At 38.8% G+C, this 17116-nt stretch overlaps 1 protein-coding gene and 1 long non-coding RNA gene across 2 annotated transcripts; both read left to right on the forward strand.

Moving 5' to 3' along the window:
* The first annotated feature begins 5631 nt into the window (after window positions 1-5631).
* Window positions 5632-7465, forward strand: LOC311035162 (eotaxin-like). The gene is made up of 3 exons (XM_084043241.1): window positions 5632-5774; window positions 6324-6435; window positions 7316-7465. Exons 1-3 carry the CDS (start codon window positions 5708-5710, stop codon window positions 7407-7409), a joined length of 273 nt encoding a protein of 90 aa, XP_083899367.1. The 5' UTR covers window positions 5632-5707; the 3' UTR covers window positions 7410-7465.
* A 5178-nt stretch (window positions 7466-12643) lies between these two features.
* LOC311034885 lies at window positions 12644-16771 on the forward strand. Its single transcript, XR_014599641.1, has 3 exons — window positions 12644-12793; window positions 13918-14029; window positions 14466-16771. It is a non-coding gene; the product is annotated as an uncharacterized lncRNA (long non-coding RNA).
* Window positions 16772-17116: the final 345 nt, after the last annotated feature.

Below are 17116 nucleotides of genomic sequence, written 5' to 3' on the forward strand. Positions count from 1 at the left end.
GGTGCACGGGTCAGATATGACCGTATAACTTGCATACTTTGCAACTTTATACGTGGAAATAGCAGTCTGCTATTTCCACTATTTTTGAAAATGTTTGAAAACATATGAACATTTTTTAACATGGAAATGATTATGACGATTATCCAAAAAAGTATTGCAATTATCTGAAATACTTGTGATCAGGTGATTATGTAGTAATTGTGACATACCTAATTTTTCCTTTTCCTTTGCTGGATGCTGCTGCTGCTGCAGTTTGTGTTGTATGATGTTTTTATTGTATGCTGTTTGTGTTTGATACTGTTTGTGTCATGTGCTGATGTGGTTCAAGATGTACAGTAGCTCTGTTGCTGTCATGTTGGGGCCCGATGTGGCAGTGAAACATGTTCAGTGACTGTTGGTTTGTGGCTTTGGGTGGCTCTGTGATAGAGACAATTTGCATGAAACATTTTTTATACATAGTCCTCTGTAAATCCGGGCCATTTGAAAAGGTCACTTTTTGGTAGGTACCAAAAGGTCACTTTTTTTCTGGTGTAAAGTGTGGGGAGGGGGGACCAAGTTTCCCACCCCACATCAGCATCTGCCAGACTAGTGGTGCACCTCCTACTGGCTCCAATACAGGTCTCCGCCAGGTCAGGTAGGTTATTGTGGCCTCGATCCTGGTGGTGCTATAATAGGCCAATGTGAAAAGGGTGCCATTTCTTCTTAGGCCTTTCAATCGGACACTGCGTTCATGATTTGCGGCATTTTGTTCAAAACAAGCCACTACTGCAAACTTTAGATGTGAATCTTAGCCAATCAGGATGGAATATGAAAAATCTAACAGATCCGTCTTGATCACATGACTATAGAGATCATGTGTACCGATTTGCGTGAAATTTGGATAAAATGGGAAGGAGTAATATTAAAAAATGTGTTTTACATAAGTCAGCGTCCTGGTGGCACTATAAAAGGCAGATGTGAAAAATGCAGGGCAAAGGTTTTTGCTTGGCCTCTAGGGAGTGCGCATACAAAGTTTTACACAGATCGGCGCATCGAACCTCTTTAGGGCTGTCACGATTAAGACATTTTACTTGACGATTAATTGTCGCTCAAATAATTGTGATGAACTAGGCCAAATTAATTAATTATTGCATCGTACACTGAACATTGTAACATTATTAATAAACATGTGTCTGTCTTTGTAAACAAAAGGTGCACGGGTCAGATATGACCGTATAACTTGCATACTTTGCAACTATACGTGGAAATAGCAGTCTGCTATTTCCACTATTTTTGAAAATGTTTGAAAACATATGAACATTTTTTAAGATGGAAATGATTATGACGATTATCCGAAAAAGTATTGCGATTATCTGAAATACTTGCGATCAGTATGTAATAATTGTGACATACCTCATTTTTCCTTTTCCTTTGCTGGATGCTGCTGCTGCTGCTGCAGTTTGTGTTGTATGATGTTTTTATTGTATGCTGTTCGTGTTTGATACCGTTTGTGTCATGTGCTGATGTGGTTCAAGATGTACAGCTCTGTTGCTGTCATGTTGGGGCCCAGTGTGGCAGTGAAACATGTTCAGTGACTGTTGGTTTGTGGCTCTGTGATAGAGACAATTTGCATGAAACATTTTCTAGACATAGTCCTCTGTAAATCCGGGCCATTTGAAAAGGTCTCTTTTTGGTAGGTACCAAAAGGTCACTTTTTTTCTGGTGTAAAGTGTGGGGAGGGGGGACCAAGTTTCCCACCCCACCTCAGCATCTGCCAGACTAGTGGTGCACCTCCTACTGGCTCCAATACAGGTCTCCACCAGGTCAGGTAGGTTATTGTGGCCTTGATCATGGTGGTGCTATAATAGGCCAATGTGAAAAGGGTGCCATTTCTTCTTAGGCCTTTCAATCGGACACTGCGTTCATGATTTGCGGCATTTTGTTCAAAACAAGCCACTACTGCAAATTTTAGATGTGAATCTTAGCCAATCAGGATGGAATATGAAAAATCTAACAGATCCGTCTTGATCACATGACTATAGAGATCATGTGTACCGATTTGCGTGAAATACTTATTATCTGAAATACTTGCGATCAGGTGATTATGTAATAATTGTGACATACCTAATTTTTCCTTTTCCTTTGCTGGATGCTGCTGCTGCTGCTGCAGTTTGTGTTGTATGATGTTTTTATTGTATGCTGTTCGTGTTTGATACTGTTTGTGTCATGTGCTGATGTGGTTCAAGATGTACAGTAGCTCTGTTGCTGTCATGTTAGGGCCCGGTGTGGCAGTGAAACATGTTCAGTGACTGTTGGTTTGTGGATCTGGGTGGCTCTGTGATAGAGACAATTTGCATGAAACATTTTCTAGACATAGTCCTCTGTAAATCCGGGCCATTTGAAAAGGTCACTTTTTGGTAGGTACCAAAAGGTCACTTTTTTCTGGTGTAAAGTTTGGGGTGGGGGGACCAAGTTTCCCACCCCACCTCAGCATCTGCCAGACTAGTGGTGCACCTCCTACTGGCTCCAATACAGGTCTCCACAGGTCAGGTAGGTTATTGTGGCCTCTTCTTAGGCCTTTCAATTGGACACTGCGTTCATGATTTGCAGCATTTTGATCAAAACAAGCCACTACTGCAAACTTTAGATGTGAATCTTAGCCAATCAGGATGGAATATGAAAAATCTAACAGATCCGTCTTGATCACATGACTATAGAGATCATGTGTACAGATTTGTGTGAAATTTGGATAACTGTAGGAGTACTGTCAAAAATGTGTTTTGCAAAAAGTGGCCTCCTGGTGGCGCTATAACAGTCCATGTGAAACATTTGGTGCAGAGGTTCTGAATTGGCATCCAGGGAGTGTGTGTGTGCACAGTTTCGCTGCGATCAAGCCAACAGTGCCGGAGATTAACTGTAAACAGACAGGCAGAATGACACACACACACGGACGGACGGACACACGGACGGACGGACAGACAGGGTGCAAAACATACTCTCGCCTGGCGGAGACAATAACTACCTCAATTCTGTGAAAACTGCTAAATGTTTTAAAAAAGGTAATATTACCAGAATCACATAGGCCTAGCCCTAAATACTGTATATAATAATGGACTCCTGATGTGCCATATTGTCTTCTCTATTCCAGTCTATAGCGCTACATATTTTAAAACAAGACCCCACAAATAGAATATTATTTGGGGGGGAAATATTATTATCCAAATCAATCAATCACAACACATCACAGCATGTTGTGAGCTTGTAGATCAGTAATTTTCTTATCTTTTTAGCCTATATTGACATGCCCAAAATTGGGATGTCAGGGTTAAAGTGGTAGCTATTTGTTTGAACACCTGGAGACTGGGAAGTTATCCACTGTATACTGGCAGGTGGCAGTCCTGAGACAGGCATTAAATGTGGCATGGTCCAAGTATATTCCATGTTTGGGATTTCAATAATTGACTATAACTATATAACTATAATAACACTCCACAATCATAATCCATGGAAACCCTCCATCCACAGCCTAGGACCTCCTCCAACCTAAAAGGTAGCTCACGTCTGATCAAACTTAGGTGCCTTCACATGAAACTATTGTGACACTGCAGTCAAGCATTTAACATAAACAAAAACAAATCCATTGTAGCTTGCAGGGTGTGTCTTTTTCCATTCTCATCAACAGAGAATAGCTGATCACCTTAATGTAATCCACTAGCTACCGTACTATGCCAAACCAAATGGTTTGAACTTGATCTCCTTCTGTCCTCAAGTAACTCTGTATTTTGAAAAGCCAGCAACCTCTATATTAGCCGTATGATGTATAATATTACGCACCCACTCACCTTTGCAGCTAAGTGGCCCTTTTGAGGTTGAAGCACTGTCTGTACCGATGAGACTCAATTATTATTATCCAAAATAATTAGGATTTCATTTGTTGGTCGTTAAGTGGCTCAGTAGTTAATGCAGACATACTATTGTTTTAAAAGTGTGCAGTACATTGTACAAATGTTTTATTTACATTTTTGCACGTGACTAATTCACAATGCAAATGTGTGTTGCTTTTCAAAAATGTGCGTTTGTGTCTTTAGTGACATTTCTAAGAAATGAGAAAGAAGTTTGTTACTCTTGATTGTTCAGTAAAAGGCTGGCCTATGTAGCCAACAGCATATGTACCCCTCAACCCTCTTATCACAGAAATGAAAAATCGGAACGGCATGTTATTGTATTGTACACATCAACAATGTTCTGTTTGGTTAAAGGAGTAGTTCACCCCAAAAAGTACTTGGAGATTTTTTCCGTCGGTCATCAAATTATTGGTTTAGGAATGCGACAAAAACTAAAAGAATCTCCATGAATTCAAGGCTTCATGGGGTGTGTAATGGATAGAAAATGTGTAATATTTTGGGTGAACTACTCTTGAAATTCTATCTTAAAATGATTTGTCTGATTTTATTTTCCTGGGCAATTTATGTTTTTGTCTTTTAGATTTTCGAAGGGCCCCCCATCTCTGTTTTAGAGGACTGGACTGATAAGATATGTATATACTGTAGTTGGAAGAGGGCAGACTGGTAAACACTGGATCTGTGTTTCACTTGAAGTGTGTGTGTGTGTGTGTGTGTGTGTGTGTGTGTGTGTGTGTGTGTGTGTGTGTGTGTATGTATGTGTATGTGTATGTGTATGTATATGTATATGTATATATATATATTGCAGTTATATTAAATAAAGAGCTGTACATATACACAGAACAGTGTTAATATTTACATACTACACTGCATCTCTTTTAACCCATTCAATCCGGGAACGCATCTGTGTCTTTTTAGATTTGAGAAAATTAGCCAAGTTCCTGTCTACCTGGTCTGGCAGTAACTTCTCTTGTAATCAGTCGTTTTCAACCACAAATAGATGTATACACTTCTTCTTCTGGTGCTCCAGTGACCTCGACACGTCTCAGTGGCCTGTTCACAGTCAGGACAGTCATGGGGTTAATAAATTCACATATTTTCACATCACCTTAAACCATTATTTTATACTTTGGCTATTCAAAAATAGCAGATATACCGCGCTAGTCGCTTGTAGATTTGCTATTTATTTATTTTTATCCTGAAAATGTGTGCAAATCTTTACTTCTGGGGGAGGGGTCCCTGGAACAGAATATTTTGAGATGGGGGGTCGGCAGCCAAAATCTTTTTGGGGGGTCCTTGACATGAAACAGTTCGGGCACCACTGATATTATAGCAACATAGGTTTTTCAGAAACCTGTTAGGATTTAGAAGACATTTGTAGATGCGTTCCAGGATTGAATGGGTTAATGTCTTAATGTACTTTGAAACATTAGACATCTAGACATCTAGTGATGATTAAGCTTTAAGCTTACTGACACAATTTTCGTCCTTCCCTTTGAAGCGTTTCACCTTGTCTTGCTAAGAGTAGAACAGGCAAAGACGTATTGATAATATGAGCGGATTGTGAGCTTAACCACACGTTTCCTTTGTAAGATACATCATATAGGGTATTTTTTTTTTCTTTTCTTAGGTAGACTTTTGAAAGAGTTGTGTCACAGTAAAGCCTCTTTCCGCCCCCCCCCTGTGACCACAACACCCCACCTCCTTCCTCTTTGCAATTTCTCTTTGTTCTTAAGCATCAGTATATGGGCTATCTTTCATTTAGACACCTTTTGTAGAGCTGTCGTCCATCCATCCCTCTATCCGTCTCTGCAGAAGTTGTGACCATGGGAACCAGTCTCCTGTTCTGCATCCTGATAGGAGCAGCTCTGTGCTGCTCTGTGACGGCCAACAGTAAGTAAACATGCATGTTTTTGGTGACCTTATTACAAATTGCTTTATTTACCCATTCACTCCGGGAACGCTGGAATCTGTGTCATTTTAAGATTTCTTTGGCTATTCAAAAATAGCAGATCTACAATCTTGTAGCTTGTAGATCTGCTATATTTTTGGGAGAAAATGGTGAAAGTGTGTGCAAATCTTTGAATATATACATACATTTTTAACTCAAATATTTGCTTCTGATGGGGGTCCCTGGAACAGAATATTTTGAGATGGGGGGGGGGGGGGGGGGGGGGGTCTGTGGACAAAATACATATCATTTTTGGTGGTCCTTGACATTTTGAGAACCACTGACATTATAGCAACATAATAAAAAAAATAAAAAAAATAATGTTAGGATTTAGAAGACATTTATCCCCAGAAGCAAAGATTTGCACAAATCTTCATGATCTTTCTAAAAATAGCAGATCTACAAGCTCATAGTGCGGCACTCTGTGTGATAATATCTATTGTGTCATAAAATACAACCATTATATTAACATTAAGTAACTTGTTATGCAGATGGAGGTGGCCCTGATAACTGCTGCTTTGAGTTCTACCCAAAGAGAGTGAAGATCGACCTCCTGAAGTCTTACCGCCTGACTGACCACCGCTGTGCAAAGCCAGGAGTCATGTACGTTTTGGAGATAAATAAATAAATATGTACAGTATATATATATTATGTGTGTCTGTATATATAATAATAATAACTTGAATTTATATAGCGTCTTTCTTAAACCCAATGAACAATGAAACAATGAAAAAACAATGAACAACCAACAAACCTATATATATATATATATATATATATATATATATATATATATATATATATATATATATATATATATATATATATATATATATATATATAGATATATATAGATATTTATTGAATACTTCGTTATCATGCTTATTAACAGTACAGGTAGTACAGTCAAAGGTTATGCAAAAAGGATAGCAAAAGGTTTCCATTGTGGGCCTTGTATTTATTTTGATTTATATATATATATATATATATATATATATATATCTCTCTCTCTCTCTCTCTCTCTCTCTCTCTCTCTCTCTCTCTCTCTCTCTCTCTCTCTCTCTCTCTCTCTCTCTCTCTCTCTCTCTCTCTCTCTCTCTCTCTCTCTCTCTGATTGATTGATGTACTTTATTTAGTAAGACATGAGAACAGTACATGGCAGTACATAACAGTACATGGAAGTACAAATTCGCAATACAAGGTCTACTAAACTGGATAGCTCAGTTAAGCACGTAGCTTGTTTAAGATGAGATCCCCATGCACACAAATCATGTTGATCTCTCTCTCTCTCTCTCTCTCTCACACTCACTCACTCACTCACTCACTCACTCACTCACTCACTCACTCACTCACTCACTCACTCACTCACTCACTCACTCACTCACTCACACACACACACACACACACACACACAGTATGTATGCATTTTCTCAAACACCACCTACTATTCTAGTAACAGGCATATTTTTCTTGTTCCTTGCAGTGTGATCACAGCGAAGAATGCCCGTCTCTGTATGGACCCCGAGCTTCCTTGGGTCAAGAAGACCGTGAGCCTTCTGGATGAGCGCAGATTTTAGTAGCAAATGTACAGCAGTGGTTCTCAAAGTGGGGTCTGGGGGCCCCCAGGGGTCCTTGTGGGGGGGGAGAAGTTAGGCCAATTGCATTTTAGGGAAGAAAAATATTGCCAACCTAAAGGCCAAACCGCACCAATGCAACTATAGTCGCAACTCCTTGATCTTTTTTAAAACTCTTCTGTCTTTTGTTCCTCATCTGGTTATAGTTTAATAACACTTAACTTATATATTTTAGAATGAGAACGTATTTGCTAATAATTTACTGTAATAGGTAAATGTCACAAATCCCAAGTGTTTTTGTTAGGTTTCTCCTTTACTTTTTACATTTTTATGTAACCTACAAAGCATGCATTATACATCCACTATGGGGCATATAAATAAAATGCTTGGTAAAATATAATGCCGTCCTTGATATTTCTTTACAAGTTTGTCTATTGCCTTTTCAATGTGCTAGATAGATATACCATGTGGTTCTCAAACATTTTCATGTGAAGGACCCCTAAATTGGTATGCATTTGGCCACCGACCCCCATTATAAATAGTTTGTGCCCGTGAACCCCATAAGAAAAGATTTGTGGTGTTTTCTTTTTCAACAAGCTTTTCAATTTTTTTTTAATTTTGAAATTCTTCAAAAAAAGTAGATCTACAACAACACGACACATCAAACAGCCAAAGTAGGGTTTAAATTGTTGCTGTGAGAACCTTTACTCAAGTACTGTACTTAAGTACAATTTTGAGGTACTTTTACTTTACTGGAGTATTTCCAATTTTCAATACTTTTCTATTCCACTACATCTCAGCGACAAATATTGTATTTTTACTCCACAACATTAGTTACTAGTTGTCGCTTTAGATTATTATTACAAAACGTGGATTTAACCACTTCAGCCCTATGCATACTTACGCTATTTGAAAATAGCAGATCTACAAGCTCACAATGTGTCACTTTGCGACGTGTTGTGAGCTTGTAGATCTACTATTTTCAAAGCATTTTTATTATCTAAACCTGTGAAATGGGACAGTCTGCAAAAATTCTCTCTCTCTCTCTCTCTTGTAGCGTTTCACCTTGTCATGCTAAGAGTAGAACAGGCAAAGACGTATTGATAATATGAGCGGATTGTGAGCTTAACCACACGTTTCCTTTGTAAGATACATCGTATAGGGTCTTTTTTTTTTTTTGACTTTTGAAAGAGTTGTGTCACAGTAAAGCCTCTTTCCGCCCCCCTGTAAAAGTAGCTCAGTCAAAATGTTACTCAAGTAAGAGTAAAAAAAGTAATTGCTTTTGCTTTAAAAAAAAAACTAAGGGCGTATTCACACTATGGTTCCCGGTGCGCACCCTGGACCACTTGGCTGATGTTGTGATAGTGTGAACGTTGCGTATCGTTCCCCGAAACGGATCATCGTACCATACCCGAGACCACCTCCGGAGGTAGTCTCGGATCCGGATCATGCGTATTCGGGTACGGAACAATGCAATGTGAGGCCATCCATACCAACAGGAGGAAGTGGACTGCTAATCATATATTATTTATATATTTTTATAATGACACATTATTTTAGCTGGGTTATACCTTCTCATAGTTCTACTTGAATGTTGACAAGAAATAATAATCCCGCTAGTGTTTGAGTAGCGCGAGCCGTGAAAAATAATAAACAAAAAAACACATGTGTAGCGAACGCGTATATTAGGATAAATATGCTAAGGATTAGTCTGTGACGTCACTGCTAAAATACCAAGGATGCGTCTGTGACGCCAATATCATATTAACAGAGACAACGTTACATTTCGAGGTTTCAAAGACCAGTGCACACACTGCTTTTTGTGTATTGTTGATCTGTTGTTATTATAACTCAAGACAACGTCAGGAACACAGTCAAACTTTATTATTCACTCTAGACTCTGACAAGTGACTTTTCTTCTGTGAATGACATTCTCTCTCCCAAAGCCCCATAGTCCACAGCGCCCCCATGAGGCACAAATTTACCATTACTGTTAAACGAAATGGGTCTCGAGTGCGGAAGAATCTTGGCCAATGTGAATACTGGTCAGCTGCGTGAGGCCAATCGTACTCGGGAACGGTTTGAATCAATCGGACCCAGTCTGAATCCGCCCTTAAAGTACAAGTAAAAGTAGAAGTACATTTCTTAATTTTTATATCAATGAATTGCTGTAATGTTTTCATAATTAATTTATAGGACCTTGTAACTTTTGTTTCAGAGAAGTACTGTAACTCTCTGAAACCACCTGCACTGCATGCACTGATGTGCTTGCTTGTAGAACCACTGTGTTATACAAAGCCTGCAGAAACACCAATAAAAACATAGGAACCAGAACTAAATACTTTTACTCCTATACACCCATACAAGATGTACTGTAACAACGAGGTGAGCGGAGGGGGAAGCCAGAAACACGGCCAGTGTGATAGCAGAAGTTTGGCCAATTGCATTTTAAAATATTTGTCTTGGAAATGTACTCAAGTAAGAGTAATAAGTATCAAAAAAATCTAATACTCTAGTAAAGTACAGATCCTCAGAATCTGTACTCAAGTAAAGTACTCAACTGCATGTTACTATGGTTCTGTAATATCTTGTCCTCGGGCCTACTTTTAAGCGTATGTTTTACATGCCTGTGTGACAATAACCTGTGCACACAACTGCCGGCTGTTGAATGACTCAAGTCAAGTCAGTGTTGCTTGTCATTGCTTTAAGTAAACTGGGTTTGCACAGTTTTGCACACTGGAAATGCTTGAATGTGAATGCTATCTATCTAAGGTCAGGAATGCTTGAAAGTGATTGCTAGAAAGGGAAGTGATTTAACTTGTCGCTATTCTATACAACATAACCACAACATAAACTACGCACGCACGAACGCACGCGTCTATGTGTGTGTGTGTGTGTACGGTGTATATGTACTGTATATATAATTAGTCGTATGACCATTTATATAGCCTAGGGCTTAAAGGGTTAGTTCGGATTTTTGGACTTAAAGCTGTAGGAAATACTTGCCATGAATGTAGTGGTTGCAAAGGTATTAATTGATTGCCCGAGTCCCATGGTCAGTTCTGGTCCGGTTCTGATGAATATGAAGTAGTTCCGGTAGATTAGTAGATTTGGTGGGGGTCGCTCATTAAAAATAAATAAATTAAAAAAACTAGCGTATTTGTATTGTTGACCTATTTCAACCCTATAGTGCAGGTTTCGTTCAACTTCGACCCCTCTGTCACATGGTACTATTTTTTGTGTCCAGAATCACTGCGCCGCGGCAGCCTACTCACCAACAAAATATATGACACAAAAAATAGTACCATGTGACAGAGGGGTCGAAGTTGAACGAAACCTGCACTATATGGTAGAAATAGGTCAACAATACAAATGACGCTAGTTTTTTTGATACATTTGTTTTTAATGAGCGGCCCCCACCAAATCATGGAACTACTTAATATTCATCAGAACCGGACCAGGACCGGACCAGAGAAGTATTTCCTACAGCTTTAAGTCCAAAAATCCAAACTAACCATTTTAAGTGGTTTCAACTATATATTAGGACATGAATTATTTGTCAAAAAGGTTTGATCTTTGAACAGAAATAACATAATGAGGATATGTACACCGGGCCATCTCACAGTTATCACATAAAGAAGAGTAACCTAATGTACCCCCGGAACTCAAGTCTCATTCTGAGTGTGATGTCTTCATTAGGGAGTAAAGTTAATCAATTGAAGTTTCATTTATTTGTTCAAATGCACGACTGGCCTGAAACAGTCCTTGTTCAGGCCCTTAATGTTCTTCTCAATCTAGTTTAATTTGACATATACTGTAGAAAGAAAAGTATTTTTTTAGATGGGGAAATGTTAAAAGGATCCCTGGCTAATAACCCCCAAATATGCCTTAATACATTATACTTGCCCTCTATAACTAAAATATATATTTTTAAAACACCTTAAATATTTATTTTATTTTAGAAACCGTTAATCTTTTACTCAAGAGGGGCAATGCTCGTCGCAAGTAGATGATTGGATGGAATTTAAGGAATGCATGTGCAAAAAAAAACATTTAAAATATTGATTTGATGCTCATATTAACCCTAGGAAGTATTAAGTTTATTTTTATTTTTACATGCATTCCATAATTTGTCTGTACTACATGGTACAGTAGCACATCCAAGAGGATAAAAACGGAACTTCAAACGGCTCAACTAGTCAGGGTGGAATTTAACCATATAGCCCCATATCTCAAGTTGTCCCTTTCCATTAAAGGGCGGTTTAAAATAGCATAAACCAGCTTAAATGTATTGATTGATTGAATACTGTATTAGTAAAACATGGAAACAGTATATAGCAAAACACTGGGGCAAAAAGGATAACAAAAATGTCCTGGGGATTTGTAGTCCATTCCAGTCCTATTTATTATAAGTTGAGACTTATACATATTGATATTACAAGGTAGGGCCATGCGAAGTTGGAGGCCAGCAAGGCCATGGACAAATTTGTGCCCTGTAGATTTAAGACATATTCTGGGCAAAATACTTTCTGTTCATGGCAGTGGTAGAGTTGAGACTAATGTGGTGACTGGTGAGTTTATAATTCATTTATAGTGCGTAAACGACACATACTGCTACATACAGTATTTGGACTGTATGTGTCTGTGCAGTATATGTTTAAGGCAATACTGTGCATGTATGTGAAGGTGAGTGCATGTGAGGACAATGAAAGTGAGTGCATGTGAGGACAGTGATACAGTGTCAGTGCATGTCTATGTAATGTACTGTATAATTGTATGAAACGGAGCGTGCAAGTGTGTTGGCCTGTAGCCATTTCTACATAGGAATACAAGAACGCTCGCCCCTAAACACATTCACCCCGGGTCAAATCGGGCGACCCCAGAACGGTCGCCACCATGGTAGGTATTCCTAAACGTAACCTCAATAAAACTATGCCTAAACCTAACCTTATTCCTAAACGTAACCTCAATAAAACTATGCCTAAACCTAACCTTATTCCTAAACGTAACCTCAATAAAACTATGCCTAAACCTAACCTTATAACCTCAGTAAAACAAATTCAAGAATAAAAACCGCTGGGGGGCGAGCAGTCCGCCTAAAAAAGAATGGGGGCGAGCGTTCCGGACTGGTTAGCCTGTTGATTGAGATGAGAGAGAAGCATTCAGTAAAGTAAACATGTTGCAGTGTACACACACAGGGAGAGGAAGAATTGTCTAGACTTGTCTAGAGAATAGAATAAGTTGTCATAGCAGTGCGTGTTGACAGGATCCAGGTACACACCCGGACGACGGTTCTCTGCAGAAGGTTCTGACCATGGGAACCAGTCACGTTGTCCTGTTTTGTATCCTGATGGGAGCTGTGCTATACTGCTCTGTGACGGCCCACAGTAAGTAAACATGTATTTAGTGACCTTATTACAAACGTATATGTTTTTATTTTCTCGACCAACGAGGGCAACAAGTGGTCATAGCGCTTATACTGTAGTACTGTATAACGTCTGTTTTCAGGTACATGTCATAACAAGCTTTTATCGTTAGCCTCATAGCATGATTGCCTAACTCATATTTTTAAGGTTTTCAGGAGAGACAAAACAAAACAAAAACACTTTCTGCCTAAGTCACCTAGATGACTTAGGCAGAAAGTAAAAAACTAATCTCATATCACCTTGCTAAACTAATGGCCCAAGTCATTTTTTGAGGAAAGTGATATTTTTGCCTACTGTAAGTCAGCTCCTAATGACACTGGCCACCTCTGGTAAAATCGGCCATCTCCTAATTGAAAAGGATCATGCTGTTCCCTCCCCTTTTAGTATAATGGACCAACTCCCTAGTGTGACTAAGGCCAAAATAGGCTTTTTTTTTTGCCCTAAGTCACATGGTTTTGTGACTTAGGCCAAACTATTTACTGACATTAAAAAAAAACTTTTGGCCTGTCAGATTTAATCCTATACAAACCTATTTAAATCTCTTATGTTACATAACTGACAGACAGTGTTATTTTAATTTTAATAGTAATACTTTTTTATAAACATTTTGGGTGAAATGATTAAGAAATATGATATAGTTTTGTTTTGGATCATTTTTTATTTTTCCTGAAAAACTTGACATAGGCCATTAGTTTAGCAAGGTGACAATATTAAAGTCATAAGTTTTTATTTATATCCGCCTAACTCTACTCACCTAACACTGCTGATTCATCCTACCTTGACTTTCTGCCTAAGTCATCCCCCCCCTGTCTTTTCCTTTGCTCTTCCTCATGGAACTACTTAACGTACGAATAACGTTACGGTGGGAACGATGTACGAAAACAAATTTCACCCACTTGTTTTTACTCTGTAAACCTGTGATGTGACAATAAACCTGATTCTGATTCATTTTGGAATGTAACAAGCATTCTGATTGGCTTAGGACATATAGGCAATAAGGCACAATGATGCAGCAGTATTAGGAGAGTAGAGCTAGGCAAAAATGCTATGAGGCTAACGATATTAACACATAAAACCCTATGCAGATGGAATCGGCCATAATGACTGCTGTACCAAATTCTACCTGAAGAGAGTGGACATCAGACGCCTGAGGTCTTACAAAATGACTGATCGCCGGTGTACAAAGACAGGAGTCATGTAAGTGTTGGGAGTAAAACTTGTGGGTTGGGACCCCCAGATGACAGTGAAGTGACATTTAAGGACTTTTAAGACCTTTTTAATACCAAAAAAAGATTACGTTTAAGATTAAGGCATCAAAAGTAATCAACAAACTACACTATAAAAATGTCTCAACTCCTACAATTCCAAGTGCTTGTCGGGGTGGGGGGTTCAAATATGATTATTTTGGGGGGTCCACAGTTCAAATACGATTATTTTGGGGGTCCCCAGTTCAAATATAATTATTTTGGGGGTCCACAGTTCAAATATGATTATTTTGGGGGGTCCACAGTTCAAATATGATTATGTTGGAGGGTCACGGCCTTTAAAAGTTGAGAACCACTGCTGTACTGTACGTCACAAACCACCACCTGCTATTTTAGTAACATGGGTAATTTGTTTGTTTCTTGCACAGTGTGGTCACCGAGAAATCTCTCCATCTCTGCATGGACCCTGATCTACCTTGGGTCCAGAATATGATGAGAGCTCTGGATGAGCGTAAGGATTTGTAGCAATCTGCCTTCAGGATGAAAAAAACAGAACAACTGCTTTTGAAAGAAAACATTGATCTTTTTTTTTTTTTTACAACTCTTCTGTCTTTTCTTCCCCATCTGGTTATATACCGGGGAGGTATATAACCAGATGGAAGTATTTGGCCGCGGACCCCCCCCCCATCTCAATGTGGTTTCCAGGGACCCCTAGAAGCAAAGATTTGAGTTACAAATGTTTGCTTAAAAAAAAAAAGAAAAAAAAATTCAAAGATTTGCGCAAAATATGTTCAAGATTTTTCAAAAATAGCAGATCTACGCTATGAGCTTGCATATCTGCCCCAAATAAAGTATTGCATTGGAGCTACAAGTGTGCAGCTATTTTTAGATGAGTTAAACATTAACAGATCCAAGTGGAGAGATTGTGCAAAGTCTAGTTTATTAGACATTGGTTGCAAAGCTATAAATTTGATTAATATTAAAAAAAGCTTAAAGTCATTGTAATAAATATTTTAAGCAGTCAGTAACATCCCAGCAGTGTCCCTAAGAAAAACCTATGGCAGTTTGTTTTTAGTTGAGTCATGAAAGCGAGCCAGAGGTCAATTAATGAATACTTCACAACCTTACTATGTCACACAAATGACATTAGAGGGAGCCAGAGATCAATAAATACATACATCTCAACCTTACAAAAATAGGCCCTTTTGTAGCAGGGGCTGGCATTATGATGTCAGTTGCATTAATGTCACAATCAACCAGCATGAATTCATATTATTGATATGACGTATTTCAATTAAATTGTCAAATAACAAAAAACAAACAAAAACAACAACGTTCCTTTTCTCTATGAAACCACCTTTGTGGTTTAAACAAAAAAATAAGTGTTCGTTTGTGTTTGTGTGTCACTATGAGATACATTTGTTGCTCCAACTTTGAATCTTAAAATAATAAAATTGAAATTGATTTACATTTTTATTTCAATAAAATCATTGTAGATTTTATATTGCAGAATTGACAGTATTTGTTTATGTGTTTATCAATGGAGCAACTATTGAAGATATCTCACCAATATTCTGCATCGCATGCAAACCCTACCCAGTATATGGTTATGAATGAAAAATTTCAACAAATAACAGTAATACAATATTTGGGAAATAATTCTTATACTACCCACAATCCATTCTCTCTTGTCTTGTCAAGTTAAATTAAGACAATACGCCATAACGTCATTTTTAACACATGCTTGAACTTGACCTATGGGTGAATGTTTAAAGGAAACATTTTGAGAGTGATTGTCCATTTTACCTAGAATGATCACAATGCTACCATCTAGTGGACAAAATGAACCACAGCAAGTAAAACTGCTCAACACATTCGATGCAGTAGGCCACTTATTAGTTGGTGCTGCTAATATCATATGTAATAATGATGTCAATACTACTACTAATAATAATAAATATCCCCGAGTCTCAGCAGAGTAGTTCCGGAGAAGCGGACTGAGTGGCCCCGTCTTTCCCTATAGGACTGACCGTGGGTAGCTACTGGGACGTAAGTCTGGGCTTGATCAACCCTGGCTGGGTCACCTGGGCGAGGGTGTATGTTGTTGCGAGACCCGAAACACCCTATGACCCCAGGCTATAACACTGATGATACGTCCCAGGTGCATCCATGTGATGTTTTCTTTATAGTTAGTGATTCTATTTATAGTGGCTCATAGGAATTAGACTACATGACAACCAGGGATAGTTTGGTGACCACCGGAGAGACGGGTGACAGCCGGAATGTAGACGGCATCCCGGGAGCAGTATGGGTTAGTGCCCCAGCCTGTGTCTTCCGTGAGGAAGAAGCCCAACAAACCCACGGTGAGGCCTTTAGGAGGGCCATTCAAGCAAGCCTGCAGTACCACCATGGCCCAAGGAACCATCACGCCAGAAGGAAATGTTTGGATCATTAACATTACTTCCTAATACTAACAGGCATCAATTCCCCTCAATGCAGTTGGAATGTATCAGCTCACCTGTGTTTCACACAGAGGTGACAGACATTACCAAAAGTTCAGGTCATGGATATAACTTTGGCCTCTAAACTGCTCTACGTAACTTTCCTCTTCTATGCCGGATTTGAACCCGGGCCTCCTGCCAAGTGCTGACATTTTTACCATTGATTTATAGAGCCTGCCTGCTTGCTCAGGGGATAAATTGAATCTTGACCTTCAGGTCAAAAGTTGTGTCAAATCAGAAACAGGAGTGTGTCAAAGGTCATGTCTCGCCTAGACACAGGATCTAAATGTCTCAATAGAAGAGCAGAGAGACCAAATACAACCTCCCCAATTGTATAAGTTATATTGTATTAACTTACTCTACCATACAGATTGGCCAAAATTACATTTGATTCACTAATAAAAAGTTACATAGTGCTGCTTTAAGTGATGATAGTTATTTTTGTCTTTCTTGGTCCTCATGGAATTTAACTCTTGACTGTGCAGTTATATCTTTTACACATTTTGATGTCTTTTTTCCAGTTTCAGTTTCACTCCTCATGTAGCTGTGGTAGACGTGATAACCACACTGGTAAGCCA

Source organism: Gymnoscopelus microlampas (assembly GCF_963454915.1).
Source record: "Gymnoscopelus microlampas genome assembly, chromosome: 19".
NCBI classification, from domain to species: Eukaryota; Metazoa; Chordata; class Actinopteri; order Myctophiformes; family Myctophidae; genus Gymnoscopelus; species Gymnoscopelus microlampas.